Consider the following 15,913-nt stretch of genomic DNA (forward strand, 5'->3'; position numbering starts at 1 on the left):
ATTTTTTCTCATCAATTGTCAAGCCATTTTCTGCTTCAGCTGTTAAATATCTGGGACTATTCAAATCGTTATCATGAATTATTAGATCAGGTGTTATCCCTGCAACCGGTTGTAGATTGGAAATATCTAGAAACAGTCTTTGAAAGTCATTTATAGGCCACAACCAGTCTCTCCTAACTTGCACCCTTTGTGTCTCATTTTCTGTAAAACTATTCTATAACCGAGGTAATTGACAGAATCTCCTCTCTGTAAATTTTATTTTTTTATCAAAAATTTCAACCTCCTTCCCACCTCCCATTTACTTCCAAATCCCCCCACACTGCCTCCCCTTCCCTCTCCAGTCCAAACAGCAGTCAGGGTTCCCTGACCCGTGGGAAGTTCAAGGTCCTCTCCCCTCCATCCAGGTCTAGAAATGTGAGCATCCAATAACCAGGCTTCCACAAAGCCAGTCAACGCAGTAGAATCAAAACCCTCTGCCATTGTCCATGGCTTCTCAGTCAGTCCTCACTGACAGCCACATTCAAGAGTCAGGTTTGATGACATGCTCCATCAGTCCCAGTCCAACTGGCCTTGGTGAGCTCCCATTAGATCAGTCCCACCATCTCAGTGGTTGGAGGTACCCCTCACGGTCCTGACTTCATTGCTCATGTTCTCCCTCCTTCTGTTCCTCATTTGGACGTTGGCAGCTCAGTTCAGTGCTCCAATGTGGGTCTCTGTATCTACATCTATTGCCAGATGAAGGTTCTATGGTGATATGCTAGATATTCATCAGTGTGGCTATGGGACAAGGTCAGTTCAGGCACCCTCTCCTCTGCTGTCCAAGGAACAAGCTGGGGACATCTCCTTGGACCTTGGAAGCCCTCTAGAGTCAAGTCTCTTGCCATCCCTTAGTTGGCTCCCTTAATTAAGATATCTACTTCCCTGCTCCCATATCCACCCTCCCTCCATCCCATTCCCCCAAGCTCTCCCCAATCCTCCACTTCTCACTTTTCTATCCCCATTTCCCTTTACTCCTACCCCACCCCTACCCCTGTGCACCCAATTTTTGCCTGGTAATCTTTTCCACTTACAATATCAGGGTTTTTTATGCCAATACAAAGCTGTTTTCAATACTGTAGCTCTGTAATAGAGTTTGAAGTCAGGGATGGTAATGTCTCCAGAAGTTCCTTTATTGTATAAGATTGTTTTGACTATCCTGGGGTTTTTTCCATATAAATTTGATTATTGTTCTCTCAAGGTCTGTGAAAAATTTTGATGGGATTTTGATGGGGATTGCATTGACTCTATAGATTGCTTTGGGTAGAATTGCCATTTTTACTATGTTGATCCTCCCAATTTAAGAGCAAGGGAGATCGTTCCATTTTCTGGTATCTTCTTCAATTTCTTTCTTCAAAGACTTAAAGTTCTTGTCAAAAAGATCTTTCACTTATTTGTTTAGAGTTACCCCAAGATATTTTATGCTATTTGTGGCTATCATGAAAGGTGATGCTTCTCTGATTTCCCTCTCTGCTTCTTTATCCTTTGTGTATAGAAGGGCGACTGATTTTTTGGAGTTGATCTTGTATCCTGCCACATTACTAAAGCTGTTTATCAGCTGTAGCAGTTCTTTGTTACCGTTTTTCGGGTCGCTTGTGTAAACTATCATATCATCTGCAAATAATGAAAGTTTAACTTCTTCCTTTCCAATTTGAATCCCCTTGATCCTCTTATGCAGTCTTATTGCTATCGCTAGAACTTCAAGCACTATATTGAAGAGGTATGGAGAGAGTGGACAGCCTTGTTGTGTTCCTGATTTTAGTGGGATGGCTCTGATTTTCTCTCCATTTAATTTGATGTTAGCTGCTGGCTTGCTGCATATATCTTTTATTATGTTGAGGTATGACCCATATATCCCTAATCTCTCCAAGACCTTTATATAAAGTGGTGTTGAATTTTGTCAAATGCATTTTCAGCATCTAATGAAATGATCATATGGTTTTTTTTTCAGTTTATTTATATGACAGATTACATTGATAGATTTGTATATGTTAAACCAGCCCTGCATCTCTGGGATGAAGCCTACTTGAGCATAAATGAAGATTTTTCTAATGTGTTCTTGGATTCGGTTTCCCAGTATTTTATTGAGAATTTTTGCATCGATGTTCATAAGCTTGCAGAAAATTAGGACGCAAAGAAACACATTAGGAGAGACTAGTTGTGGAACCTTAATGAATTTCAAAGATATCTAGGAGACATTTCCAGTCTACAACAGGCTGTTTTAATAAGACATTATCTAGAATTCATTTAAACAAAACTTTAGATGGTGATAGACATGAATTAAGAGCTAAAGCAGAAAAAGAACTCACAATTGTTGAGGAGAAATTACAGAAGTCACGTGTGGATAGGGTGAATCCAAATCTTAATTGTATTCTACTCATATGGCCTTCCAGAATTTCTCCTACAGGAATTTAATGCAGAGGGCAATGTTATCTTAGAATGGAGTTTTTTACCACAAAAATCAAGGAAAAATTTAAAAGATATATGGAAAAATTCTCAGAATTAATTATAAAAGGTAAATTGAGACTTCATCAATAAGCAGGTATAGATCCAGCAGAGATTATTATGTCTTTTAACACTAAAGAAAAAATAAAGTTGTGGCAAATAATGATTGTGGCAAAGGACTTGTGCAAATTTGGAAGAAATTAATAGCAATCATTCCAAAATCGGTAGACTTAACCTTATAAAGAGAACTACTTGGATCCTATAAAAGGATTTCCTATAAAAGTTTTCATAAACTTGCCGGTATAAACCCAAAGGAGATTATAGCACCTTTCACTTCTGATGAAATAAGAAAAAAAGTAATGGGAAGACAATGAACCATCGAAAGTAGTGTTTGCTAATTTACTGGGAGAAATTAGTAGCAATTATCCAAAAGTGATAGAATTAACCTTAGAAAGAGAACTTCTTGGATTCATCCTTGAATTGTACATGATATTCCAATAAATAGAGCCTGTACATTTAATACTGATGCAAATAAATCAGGGATGTCAGGTTACAAATTAGAAGAATTAAGTAAGGTGGAACAAAGCTCTTATAATTCTTCCCAGAACTCAGAATTATATGCTATTCTCATGGGGCTAAGAATTTTAAAGAACCACTTAATATAGTTACTAATTCACAATATGCAGAAAAAGTTAACTTGCATATTGAAACTGCTGGATTTATACCAGATGATACAGAATTGACTTCATTATTTATCCAGGTGCAAGACATAATCAGGAATAGGCTTTGTCCTACATACATAACACACATCTGATCCCATATGTGTCTGCCAGGTCCTCTAGCTCAAAGTAATGCAGAAATTGATCAATTTTGATTGGAAGAATGTTGCAGGTCTCAGAATTTCATAAAGAAATATCATGTCAATAGTAAAGGGTTAAAGTAAGAGTTTTCTCTTACATGGAAACAAGTTAAGGAGATTTTAAAGAGATGCTCTACTTGCTCTTTCGATAAACAAACACTGCTACCTTCATGGAATAACCCAAAGGCCATGCAAAGGAATGAAATTTGGCAGATGGTTATGTTTCACTTTGCAGAATTTGGACAATTAAAATATGTACACCATACCATTGACACTTATTCAGGTTTTCATTCGGCAACTGCTTTAAGCTCAGAAAAGGCTGATTCAGTAATCACACAATTATTAAAATTATGGCCTTCACAAATAAACACAGATAATGATCCAGCTTATTCATTTCTAGGAAAATGAACCTATTTCTCTTCTTATAATATTAAGCATATTACAGGTATACCACACAATCCTACAGGTCAGGCAGGTGTAAAAGGATAAAAACCAAACGATAAAGGATATGTTAAACAAACAGAAAGGGGTGGAAATGCCCAAGAAATAAATATTATAATGTTTTATTAACCTTAAATTTTCTTAACACTAATGAGAAAGGGACAACAGCAGCAGAGAGACATTGGATAATACAAAAGTCTTCTGAATTAAATCAACTGGTTTATTTCAAGGATCTGTTGACCTCACAATGGAAGCCCGGAGATGTGCTAGGATGGGGAAAGTTTTTTGCTTATGTGTCCACAAGAGAAGAGAAACTATGGATACCATGAAAATTAATAAAGATCTGGTTTGAAAAGGAGAAACATCTTGAAAAAGAAAAATGACAGCTCATTCACAGTGGTGACAACCATACTTATTGTAAGGAAACCTCATAAGTGTTGGGGCAGGGTTTTGTTCTAATCTTTGCAAGAAAACACTAATATAAAAAATTCAAGAGACACTGGATGTTTGAATGCTGACAGATGGAAAAATATTTATCCACTAGGTATCATCAAGAAAAGGGATCACAATTTTTGGTGTGAGATAAATGATATGCATATATTTAAACGTACATATATATTTATATTTATGAATATACAGAGCTGGTTTTGGAGTTGGACAATGGCTTTGTCCTTCTCTAAATACAAAGATGTTGTTAAAAGAAAAATTCAGAGTTTCTGTCTCATGTCAAGGGCCATTTGGTCTGGGACAGAAAAAAAAATTAATTTGGAAAAAAATTTACTCTTCTCCATATTTTTTATGACTCTTTCATTGTAAATATATGTCTGTATATGTCTATATAAATTATGTTTAAGTTTTACACAATGAACTAGGAATATTCCTGCAATAATCTTTGAAGTTTCCAGGAAGAAGATGAGGCCCCACAAAAATGACTCCATCTGGTTGATATGACAGCATGATGCTGATAGAACTACTACAAGACCTGTTTTAGGTACCAACCTCTCAAGATGGTTCTAAATTGGTTAGCTGAGATGGTGCCAATTTTTACAATATTGTGGCCAGACCTCCAAATAGGAACCTCAGAAAAACCCTAACAAATATTCATAGACTATTTGCAATTATACCTGACAGTAATCTTGGAATTTAACCATCATTGTACTTTCACAGGATCCCATAGAAAAAAACATTGCCCCCATGACAGCCAGAAGTAATTCTAGAAGACGACGTCCCCTTGCCCAACAAACTTTGTTCTCAGGGTTAGAGACATCATTTAGGGAGATGATTACAATTGGTATGGTTTTGGGGATCAGAGGAATTTTATTGGCTCAGGGATCTCTTTGAAATACAGGAAAAATTGAATAGGATAATAGATTAACTTGAGCTTACGCAAAATAATAATAGTGAGTAATAGAGTGAATACTTGTTAGTTATTATTTATATGCAATTACATTGGTATAAATCCTTTCGTATTGATACAAATTTAAAAGATATTGAATGTTGTATGCATGCTTGCTTCTACCTCTGCTTAAAGGTATTTTATTTGTCATATTGCAATGTACATTTCTACCTCTGATCAAGAATCTTATACATTTTTCGTATTTTGAGGTCATTGTCCTCACTTGTTGTACATTTGTTTATTGTATAATATTCTAATATGGTCTTAGTCTTTAAGTTATATAGGTATTAAGAATTATAGATCAATAGTCAACTATGTTTGTCATCTTTATAGTTAGACTAATCAGGTTCTTTAGAAAAATAGAAATTATATTCTGCATAGATAGGTATTATTCAACCACTTCAAAGGCCTGTAGAATATGGCATTTCAATAACTTAAGATTCTATTGAAGTGATACACGACTGCTCCTGGCAGCACCATTCTATTCCCAAGAGAATGTTGAACGCTGAAGACACTCCGTTTGGAGTTTGTTTTCTTCTTGACAAAACTGGCATTTGGGCAAAGAAATGTCCATGCCTCAACCACTGACAAGACACATGGTATCCGGGAATAGATAAGCAGGTCTGTCAAATCTTACCAAGACAGGGTAAGAGGTTTGAAAATTTTCCTGCCTCTGAAAATGGTATGTCAGTTATTCTAAGCCTTAGCCAAAGTTGGTTGCTCCAACATTTAAAATGAGACTTTGGGTGATCACCAAGGTATCCAGTTGCCTTTGTAATTTGTTGCACATTAGCCTTTGTGGAGGAAGGGGTACCCTCATCCATTGCTGGTGAAAATGCAATCTTGTGCAACTACTTTGGAAATCCGTGTTTCGGTTTCTCAGGAAATTCGGGATCAACCTACCCCTGGACCCAGCAATACCACTCCTGGGAATATACCCAAGAGATGCCCTATCATATGACAAGAGCATTTGTTCAACCATGTTCATAGCAGTATTATTTGTAATAGCCAGAACCTGGAAACAACCTAGATGCCCCTCAATGGAAGAATGGATGAAGAAAGTGTGGAATATCTACACATTAGAGTACTACGCTGCGGTAAAAAAACAATGACTTCTCGAATTTTGCATACAAAAGGATGGAAATAGAAAACACTATTCTGAGTGAGGTAACCCAGACCCAAAAAGATGAATATGGGATGTACTCACTCATAATTGGTTTCTAGCCATAAATAAGGGTCACGGAGTCTACAATTGGTGATCCTAAAGAAGCTAAGTAAGACGGTGAACCAAAGGAAAAACATATAGTTACCCTCTTGGCTATGGGAAGTAGACAAAATTGCTGGGGAGAAAATTGGGATCTTGGGGGTGGGGTGCGATGGGGGTAAGGGGAAACGGGGAGAGAAAAGGGAGAATGGGAGGATGGGGGGAACTAGGGGAAAAAGGAGGATTGGGATAAAGGACGGTTGGATAGGGGAGCACGCAAGCACAATTCTTAGTTAAGGGAGCCACCTTAGGGTTGGCAAGAGACTTGAACGTAGAGTGGCTCCCAGGAGCCCAAGCCGAGGTCCCCAGTTAGCTCCTTGGGCAGCTGAGGATAGGGAACCTGAAATGACCCTAGCCTATAGCAATACTGATGAATATCTTGCATATCATCATAGAACCTTCATCTGGTGATGGATGGAGATAGAGACAGAGACCCACACTGGAGCACTGGACTGAGCTCCCAAGGTCCCAATGAGGAGCAGAAGGAGGGAGAACATGAGCAAAGAAGTCGGGACCACGAGGGGTGCACCCACCCACTGAGACAGTGGAGCTGATCTACTGGGAGCTCACCAAGGCCAGCTGGACTGTGACTGAAAAAGCATGGGTTAAAACTGGACTCTCTGAACATGGCGAACAATGAGGGCTGATGAGAAGCCAAGGACAATGGCACTGGGTTTTGATCCTACGCAATGTGCTGGCTTTGTGGGAGCCTAGCCAGTTTGGATGTTCACCTTCCTAGATATGGACGGAGGGGGGAGGACCTAGGACTTACCACAGGGCAGGGAACCCTGACTGCTCTTTGGACTACAGAGGGAGGGGGAGAGGCGTGGGAGGAGGGGGAGAAGGGTGGGAGGAGGGGGAGGGAAATGGGAGGCTGGGAGGAGGTGGAAACTTGGGTTTTTTTTCTTCCTTTTCTCAATAAAAAAAATAAATGAAAAAATAAATAAATTAAAAAAAAAGAAGTTACTTGGTTCCTGCTTACTCATGGAATGTTATTTTCATTCTTAGATCTGTGATGGGGTTAAAGACTAGATAGTTTTAGTTACTTTCCTCTCATGACTTGGCCTAGATATATATTATATAAGACTAAACTAATTAGGATAATTATTTAATATATTTGTTCTTATTGTATATACCTTTGTATTAGACTTAGAACTCTCTTATTTAAACAAAAGGGAGAGTTGCTAGAGGAACTCGTACAGCCAATGGTTACCCACCCACTGGGGTGTGGCCTCTTAAACTATATATGCCAATGAAGAGCATGCATCCAGCCTCTTTTTCAGCCTCTTTTTCTGGTTACAGGATTCAGTTTCTGATCTCTGTTCAAGCAAAGAATTCTGATTTGTGAGTCTACCCCTAAATAAATAACCATCTATTTGTAAATTCTATGCTAGTGTGGAATTTCTTTTAAGCACCTTTCCACATGGTATATTTACACAGATGTTTTTAAGAAGCCATCATGATATGTGTAGAATAATGGGTGGAACAAAAAACATTATCCTGTGTAATGCTCCTCAGGCCTAGAAAGACATATGATATTTATTCACTTATGAGTAGATATTACCTATTTAGTAAAGGATAACCCAACTCTAATACACAGACCCAGAGAGGTTAAATGAAGTGCAGAATTCTAGCACTGACGGGCACATCTTCTGAGAATGGAAAATGAGTATAATTTATGGGTGGATAAGAATAGAAGGGATCATGTAAAGGAGGAAGGGAAGGAGACAGAGAGTTATGTGGAGGGAAGACTTAAATAAGTGGGCATTTAGGAGGAAATATAAAATTCTACTGCAGAACAGATGAAACTGACAGATCATGTGGGGGAGGAAGGGAAGGAGACAGAGAGTTATGTGGAGGGAAGCCTGAAATAAGTGGGCATTTAGTAGGATATATAGAATTCCATGGTAGAACAGATGAAACTGGTAGTCATTGTCCATGAAAAAGAAGTAAGGAACCTATAATCGGAATGAAACAGCATCAGTTTTATGATAAGTATAAGCCACGTGTATAGGCTGCATTCTAGATCATGAAGTAGCATTCTACATATGTAGTTTCTGTTTACATGGTATGTCATTTTTAATTCTATTTTTAACAAGTGAATGTGTTATGAAAAGACAAAGTATTCCATGGGATTGAATATGTATTTTCATAAGCCAGGAAAGCAATATAACTGTCAGGTTGAGGTCAGCCATACATTGTCATTTCCTCTCTTTTTTCATTTCATTTATTTATTTTTATTTTTTTCTTATTGAGAAAGAAAACAAACTATCTTTCTTCATTTTTTTCTCAATTCCTACTCTCCTCCCATTTTTTCCACTTGCTCCCCTTATCCACTCCCATCCATTCCTTTGAAAGGTTGAGGCACATATCTTTGGGGAAAGTACAAGGCCCTCCCTACTATGTCCAGGCTGAGCAGGGATCCATCCAAAGACAATAAAATCCCAAAATGCCAGTAAAAGATGTAGGTATAATTGGGTTGATTAGCCTTTTATGGTCTAGTTTCTTGATTTCTTTATATATTTTGGAGATCAGACCTTTGTCAGTTGCGGGGTTGGTGAAAATTTTCTCCCAGTAAGTGGGTTGCCTTTTTGTCTTAGTGACAGTGTCTTTTGCTTTACCTGGAAACAACCTAGATGCCCTTCAATGGAAGAATGGATGAAGAAAGTACGGAATATATACATATTAGAGTATTACTCAGCAGTAAAAAACAAGGACTTCTTGAATTTTGCATACAAATGGATGGAAATAGAAAACACTATCCTGAGTGAGGTAAGCCAGACCCAAAAAGAGGAACATGGGATGTACTCACTCATATTTGGTTTCTAGCCATAAATAAAGGACATTAAGCTTATAATTCATGTTCCCAGATAAGCTAAATAAGAAGGTGAATCCAAAGACACATAGGCATCCTCATGAATATTTACCTTCATCAGGCGATGAAAGGAGACAGAGACAGAGACCCACATTGGAGCACCGGACAGAAATCTCAAGGTCCAAATCAGGAGCAGAAGGAGACAGAGCACGAGCAAGGAACTCAGGACCACGAGGGGTGCACCCACACACTGAGACAATGGGGATGTCCTATCGGGAACTCACCAAGGCCAGATGGCCTGGGTCTGAAAAAGCATGGGATAAATCCGGACTAGCTGAACATAGCAGACAATGAGGAATACTGAGAACTCAAGAACAATCGCAGTGGGTTTTATGATCCTACTGCACGTACTAGCTTTGGGGGAGCCTAGGCAGTTTGGATATTCACCTTATGAGACCTGGATAGAGGTGGGCGGTCCTTGGACTTCCCACAGGTCAGGGAACCCTGATTGCTCTTCAAGCAGATGAGGGAGAGGGACTTGATCGAGGGAGGGGGAGGGAAATGGGAGGCGGTTGCGGGGAGGAGGCAGAAATCCTTAATAAATAAATAAATTAATAAAAAAAAGCTGTAGGTATAATTCCTGATGTCACTGTCAGTGGCCACTCAGTCTGCCTTAGCCATGCCACTGTCAACCAGATTCGGAGGTCTAGTTTGGTCCTATACTTGTCCTTCACAGTCTGGCTGTGTTGGTGAGCTTCCATTAGCTCAGGCAGATTATTTCAGTGGGTGAACCCATCATGGTCTTGACCTCTTTGCTCAAATTCTCATTCCTCCCACTCTTCAACTGGACTTTGGCAGATCATTCCCATGCTCTGGTACTGGTCTCAGCCTCTGTTGGCATCAGTTGCTGGATGAAGGATCTATGTTGATATTTAAAGTATTCATTAGTCTAAGTACACAGCAAGGTCAGTTTGGGTACCCTCTTTTCTATTGCTTAGGGTCTTAGCTGGATTAATCCTTGTGGATTCCTGGGAATTTCTCTAGAGCCAAGTGTTTTGCTAACACCATAATGACTCCCTCAATCAAGATATTTCTTTCCTTGCTCTCATCTCCATCCTTTCTCCATCTCCCATATCTCATTCCCTAAAGTGCACCTCATCCCTCACCTTCTCCTTTTTCTTCCCTTTCCACTATTTCTATTCTCACCACCCCTATTTTACCAATTTTGTCAGGCAATATTGTCTATTTTGACTTTCCAGGGGGATCTATATGTTTTTCTCAGGATTCACCTTGTTACTCCTTTATCATTTGTATATCGGGGGCTACTGAATTTTATTGAGTTGATCTTGTATACCACCACATTACTAAAGGTGTTTATCAGCTGTATTAGTTCTCTGGTAGAGTTTTTGGAGTCACTTATATATACTATCATAATCTACAAATAACGAAACTTTGACTTCTCCCTTTACAATTTGAATTCCTTTGATCTCCTTTTGTTGTTTTATTGCTATAGTTAGAATGTCAAGAACTATGTTGAATTGATATAGAGGAAGTGGTCAAATCATATGCCCTTGTAGTTCCAGCATATCTCTGTCCAATTTATATTAAAAGTATCATCAAACATCATTAACATGCTAAAAGCAAATGCACCATCTGCAGAATCTCAAAAATGAGTAGAATATCCTCTCCTGTCTTAGTTATAAAAATACTCATGAAATCTCCCTTGCTGAGATGAAACAGTCTGCTCAGCAGACATGATATTCAATGAGATTTTGGACTATACTAGCCTGTTCTACTCAACAATGGCAAAGCAGAAATTGGCAATGAAAGCTGAACTCAACTGTAGATCAAAATCCTATAAAGCTGATCACAAAATGCACATGGTTTTTAGGGCCAAAGTTTACAAAGATGTGACGGTTCCTTCTTAGAATAATAAATAGAAGCTGAGGAATGAAGCACAAGTAAAGGTAATTTCAACAGTTGGCGTTTGGTTCCTAATTAACAGTCTACACTTAGAAGGATTTGGGAAACATTAACTTTCACATTGGAAAATGTATCTAAACCACTTATTGTCCATGTTATAATGCAGTTTTTGGGACTTTGAGATTTAGAATGAACTATAGAATTTTTTGGCTTTTTTAATGGAAGCAGTAGAATACAAAACACATCACCACTAGATTTCATTCATTATGTTTGTAGAATATTATCACTGTATGTTTTGATGCATTCATATGAATCCATATATTCTGATATGTATCAAGAGTATGTATTGTGCATGTCATAATTCCCATGAGGATTCTATTTTTAGGAACCATCTTTTTACTTAAACATAAGTGACAAAAAAAAGCTATATGTGAAAGATGTTGGGACAGGTAACAAAAGACACCAAATAGCTAAAAATAATTTTTTAATGTGTTTTCAGTAGGCTTGCAAAATATCTGCACAAGCTTGAAAGATGCAGGTGATTTTTAAGATTAACTGTTAGCTTGATCAGTTCAGGGCAATAGCCTATAAGATACTAATCGTTGTAGTTTTTATGTATTTTTCATAATCCCATCTGTATATATACATAATTACATATATATACATATTTACAGCAACATGTGGAAGTGGATGTATGTATGCATGTCATATCTTAAAGAAGATTTCGATATATTAGTCCTCAAATTCTCGCTCATACCCTTTTGCCAAACTCTTCCATGAAGATGCCATATTTTTACTAGAAATATTTATTGAAATTGAGAATCCTCACATAGGACACCAAAATATTCCAGTTTAAATATATTAATACTATACTCAGACTCACCTATTGGTATCTTATAGACCAAAACAGGTAATCACTTCTCCCTTTTGTCCTTTGGCCAGTAGCAACCCCAGATTTAAATAGTCTAATTCACTCACCTGATGTCATCCATTTTATAATATCTGTCCTTTATATGAGTCTTAATCTATGCCTTCCTGAAGGTTGTCTTATAAAATTGTCGTTGTGCCTGTCAATGTATTTGTCCTTATCAGGGTCTTTATTCTGTCATTTTATTAAAGAAAACAAGGAACATCAGAACAAGAAACATCAGAAGGGAAAGGTTTGGGGGATACTGTCTTGAAGTCTTTAAATAATTTCACAAGGACTTGTCAATGAACCCCCTTGACACTACCAATAACAGACAGTACTACAAACACCATTGCATATCAGGTTTTATCTCTCTACTGTATTTAGCATTTATTGTCGAGGAGGTTAATTTAAATCTCATGTATGCATTAGCTTAGGTTACAAAAATAATTTAATGATGTGGAAAATTCAAAGAAAGTAAAGTTGGTTTTTACAATGTTCTCTTATAAAGACAGAATATTTACGGAGTTCACAGTAGGCAAAGGAGAGGACTTTCTGGCAAAGATCCTTAGATCATAGCGTTTAAGACCAAGTAGTGACAAATAAGACTTCATAAAATTAACTGCCATTCATAGATAACAGATTACTAACTTTCAAAAAAAGAGACTGTGTTAATATTAGGAAAACAACATTACAAGCTAAACGTCTGATATTGATTGTAGAACATACCTAGAACTATATGGTTAGATTAGGAAAACAACATTACAAGCTAAACGTCTGATATTGATTGTAGAACATATCTAGAACTCTATGGTTTTACACCAAAAAAGAGAGAGAATCAAAGAAGCAAACAAAAACAAAAATGCCACTAGCATTAAAACTAGACATAAACCTACACAGAAATCTCAAAAAATTATAAATCTGTTTGAGAGGTATTTTCTAAAGTTCAACATGTGTAGCAATCAGAGAAATGTAAATTAACTATCCTTTGAAATCTCTTCCCCATATCAGAATGACTAAGAAAAATAACAATATCCAATATTAATAAAGGATAACAAATATTGATGTATATCTGAGGAAAAGATAATAACTTATTCATATATTTGAGCATTCACATTTTGATGATGCAAAATGAAATCAATGTGGAATTGCCTCAAAAAGCTAAAAGTGTTATATCAATCACTTTTTGCTAAATTTTATGTGGCTTAGGTATTAAGGTAAGTGTTCTCATGAAAAGAATGTCACACTGATCCTTCTGCTTCTAGTTTGTACAATTAATTGAGGAGAATTCGTGTTTGTTCTAGAAGAATTACCAAAAGTTAGAAAGTGCCACCTGCTAATATTATTCTGCTACAAGCTTAAGGTTTAAAATTATTCCTCATTTCCTATCTTTTACCAGCAACTACTGCATCGCTAAGCCTCCATCACAGAAATTACCTGCATATGCTTACTGCTAAAAGAGAGACAACCTGCAGTCACAGTGCAGACAATAAGAAGATATTCAGCTTTAAGTGTCCTTTCAATATCATCCCCTCCTGCAATTCCAAGGATAGTTCAGAACAGAATTATGAGAGATGTAAAGAGTCAAAGGTGATGTAGGACTATAAAGAAGCACTGTTTTCAGCACACACCGGGAAATGTGTAATTAGGAACTCAGTGATTCATGAGAGCTGAGCAAGGGCAAGACAGATCAAAATTCCAGGTTCCTTTCCAACTAGCTCTTATAAGTTTAATTAATCCATGTATTTTTATGATATGTTCTAAAACCTACCACACATCCAGCTTCCTCCATCTCTGATGGCAACTTGCCTGCCTCAATTCCTCCTCCTGCTTCCACTTTCTCCCAGCAAGTCCTGCTAATATCTCCTACTTAGCTTTTGTCCATTTACTTTCTATTATGTCAATCACAGTAATACATGTTCACATTATATACATATCGCAGGTAAAAATATACTTCTTTGTTATGACATATTTATATTGTTACTATTATCTACAGAACAGCTCACATTAATGTTATCATGCAATTAGAGTAAAAACTATCAAACAAAAAGATGAAAAATGTCTAAGATATTTAACATTTTTATTGCAAAGAAGGAAAAGATATGAAGTTAAAAATGAGCAGTTATTTATATAAATAACAAATAGTACAGGAAAATAATATTTATGTAGAATATAATCACATTACCTAAAAAACCATATTCCAAGATCTAAAATATGCATCAAAATCTGGAGCAGTGTGATTTTGGCTGGTTCTTTAACACATTACCTTGATATACAGTCAAGAAATGTTATTGCTTAATTCATTCCTACTAGAGATATTTACTTATTGATAATATTTTATATTTGAATGGTTACATCTCCCAAAATAGTGCATAATTAATTAATTTTACTATGAATATTTCATGATTATAATATTTAAACCTGGACGAAATGTATTTGAATTTATTGGAACTGTAGTGCCAGATAATTACTGACTAAGCTTGGAAAGTAATTTAAGGATTTGAGTCTGTGAAGTAATTTGTTCAGTATATAAAGATAGGTAAACCGTATTACTGTGAGTTAAACTAAGAAGTTTGAAGAAGTGTGCCCATTACATGAATTTTCTGATGCCATCTAAGACTTGAGCATGTAGTAAAGGACTTGCCACATTCCTGACATGTGTAAAGTTTCTCACCAATATGAATCCTGCGGTGAGCTTGAAGATTTGCATGACGAGTAAAGGACTTGCCACATTCTTGACATCTGTAAGGTTTCTCACCACTATGAAGTCTGTAATGTCTATGAAGTGTTGAGACATGGGTAAAGGACTTGCCACATTCTTGACATCTGTAAGGTTTCTCACCAGTATGGATTCTGTGGTGAGTTTGAAGATTTGCACGACAAGTAAAGGACTTGCCACATTCATGACATCTGTAAGGTTTCTCACCAGTATGAATTATGTGATGGGTGTGTAGGGTTGAGGCAGTGGTAAAACACTTACCACATTCTTGACATCTGTAAGGTTTCTCACCAGTATGAAGTCTGTGATGTCTATGAAGTGTTGAGACATGGGTAAAGGACTTGCCACATTCTTGACATCTGTAAGGTTTCTCACCAGTATGGATTCTGTGGTGAGTTTGAAGATTTGCACGACAAGTAAAGGACTTGCCACATTCATGACATCTGTAAGGTTTCTCACCAGTATGAATTATGTGATGGGTGTGTAGGGTTGAGGCAGTGGTAAAACACTTACCACATTCTTGACATCTGTAAGGTTTCTCACCAGTGTGGATCCTGTGATGATCTTGAAGATGTGCATGACGGGTAAATGATTTGCCACATTCTTGACATCTATAAGGTTTCTCACCAGTATGGATTCTGTGATGTTGTTTCAGTGTTGAGACACGGGTAAAGGAATTCCCACATTCTTTACATCTGTAAGGTTTCTCACCAAGAGGGATTCTTTGGAGATCTTGAGTACTTGCATGATAGGAAAATGATTTATCACAGTTTTTAAATTTATATGCCTTCTCTTTGGAATCAATTCTCTTATGACTAGTGAGGCAGGAATATCTGTTGAAGCTCTTCCCACACTCCTTATAGTTCCGTTGTCTCTCTTCATTTTGATTGTTTATATAATGCTTCTCTTGTTTCTGGTCATACTGGAACAAAAAATGGTGTGTGTTATAATAAAAAGTCTCTGTACACTTCTCGGGAATAAAACCCTTCTACTATGTATTTAAATACTGAGAAAATATGTACTGTGATGTAGTGTTTTGGGCATTTTTTTTTCTGGTCAACTGAGGGTTCTGGTACTATTCTTCCTAAAACTCTTAGAAAACAGCTTA

At 37.1% G+C, this 15,913-nt stretch overlaps 1 protein-coding gene across 1 annotated transcript in view; it reads right to left on the reverse strand.

The window, feature by feature from the left end:
• LOC142860224 (uncharacterized) overlaps nucleotides 1-15,613 on the reverse strand; it is a gene marked incomplete at its 5' end in the record, with an annotated part of 57,598 nt that extends 41,985 nt beyond the window's left edge. The window contains one exon of the mRNA XM_075991214.1: nucleotides 14,681-15,613. Within this exon, the coding sequence (XP_075847329.1) occupies nucleotides 14,681-15,613 (933 nt within the window). The remainder of the gene's footprint in view (nucleotides 1-14,680) is intronic.
• Between the last annotated feature and the right edge of the window lie 300 nt (nucleotides 15,614-15,913).

The sequence above is a fragment of the Microtus pennsylvanicus genome, chromosome 1 (genome assembly GCF_037038515.1).
Source record: "Microtus pennsylvanicus isolate mMicPen1 chromosome 1, mMicPen1.hap1, whole genome shotgun sequence".
Taxonomy (NCBI): Eukaryota; Metazoa; Chordata; class Mammalia; order Rodentia; family Cricetidae; genus Microtus; species Microtus pennsylvanicus.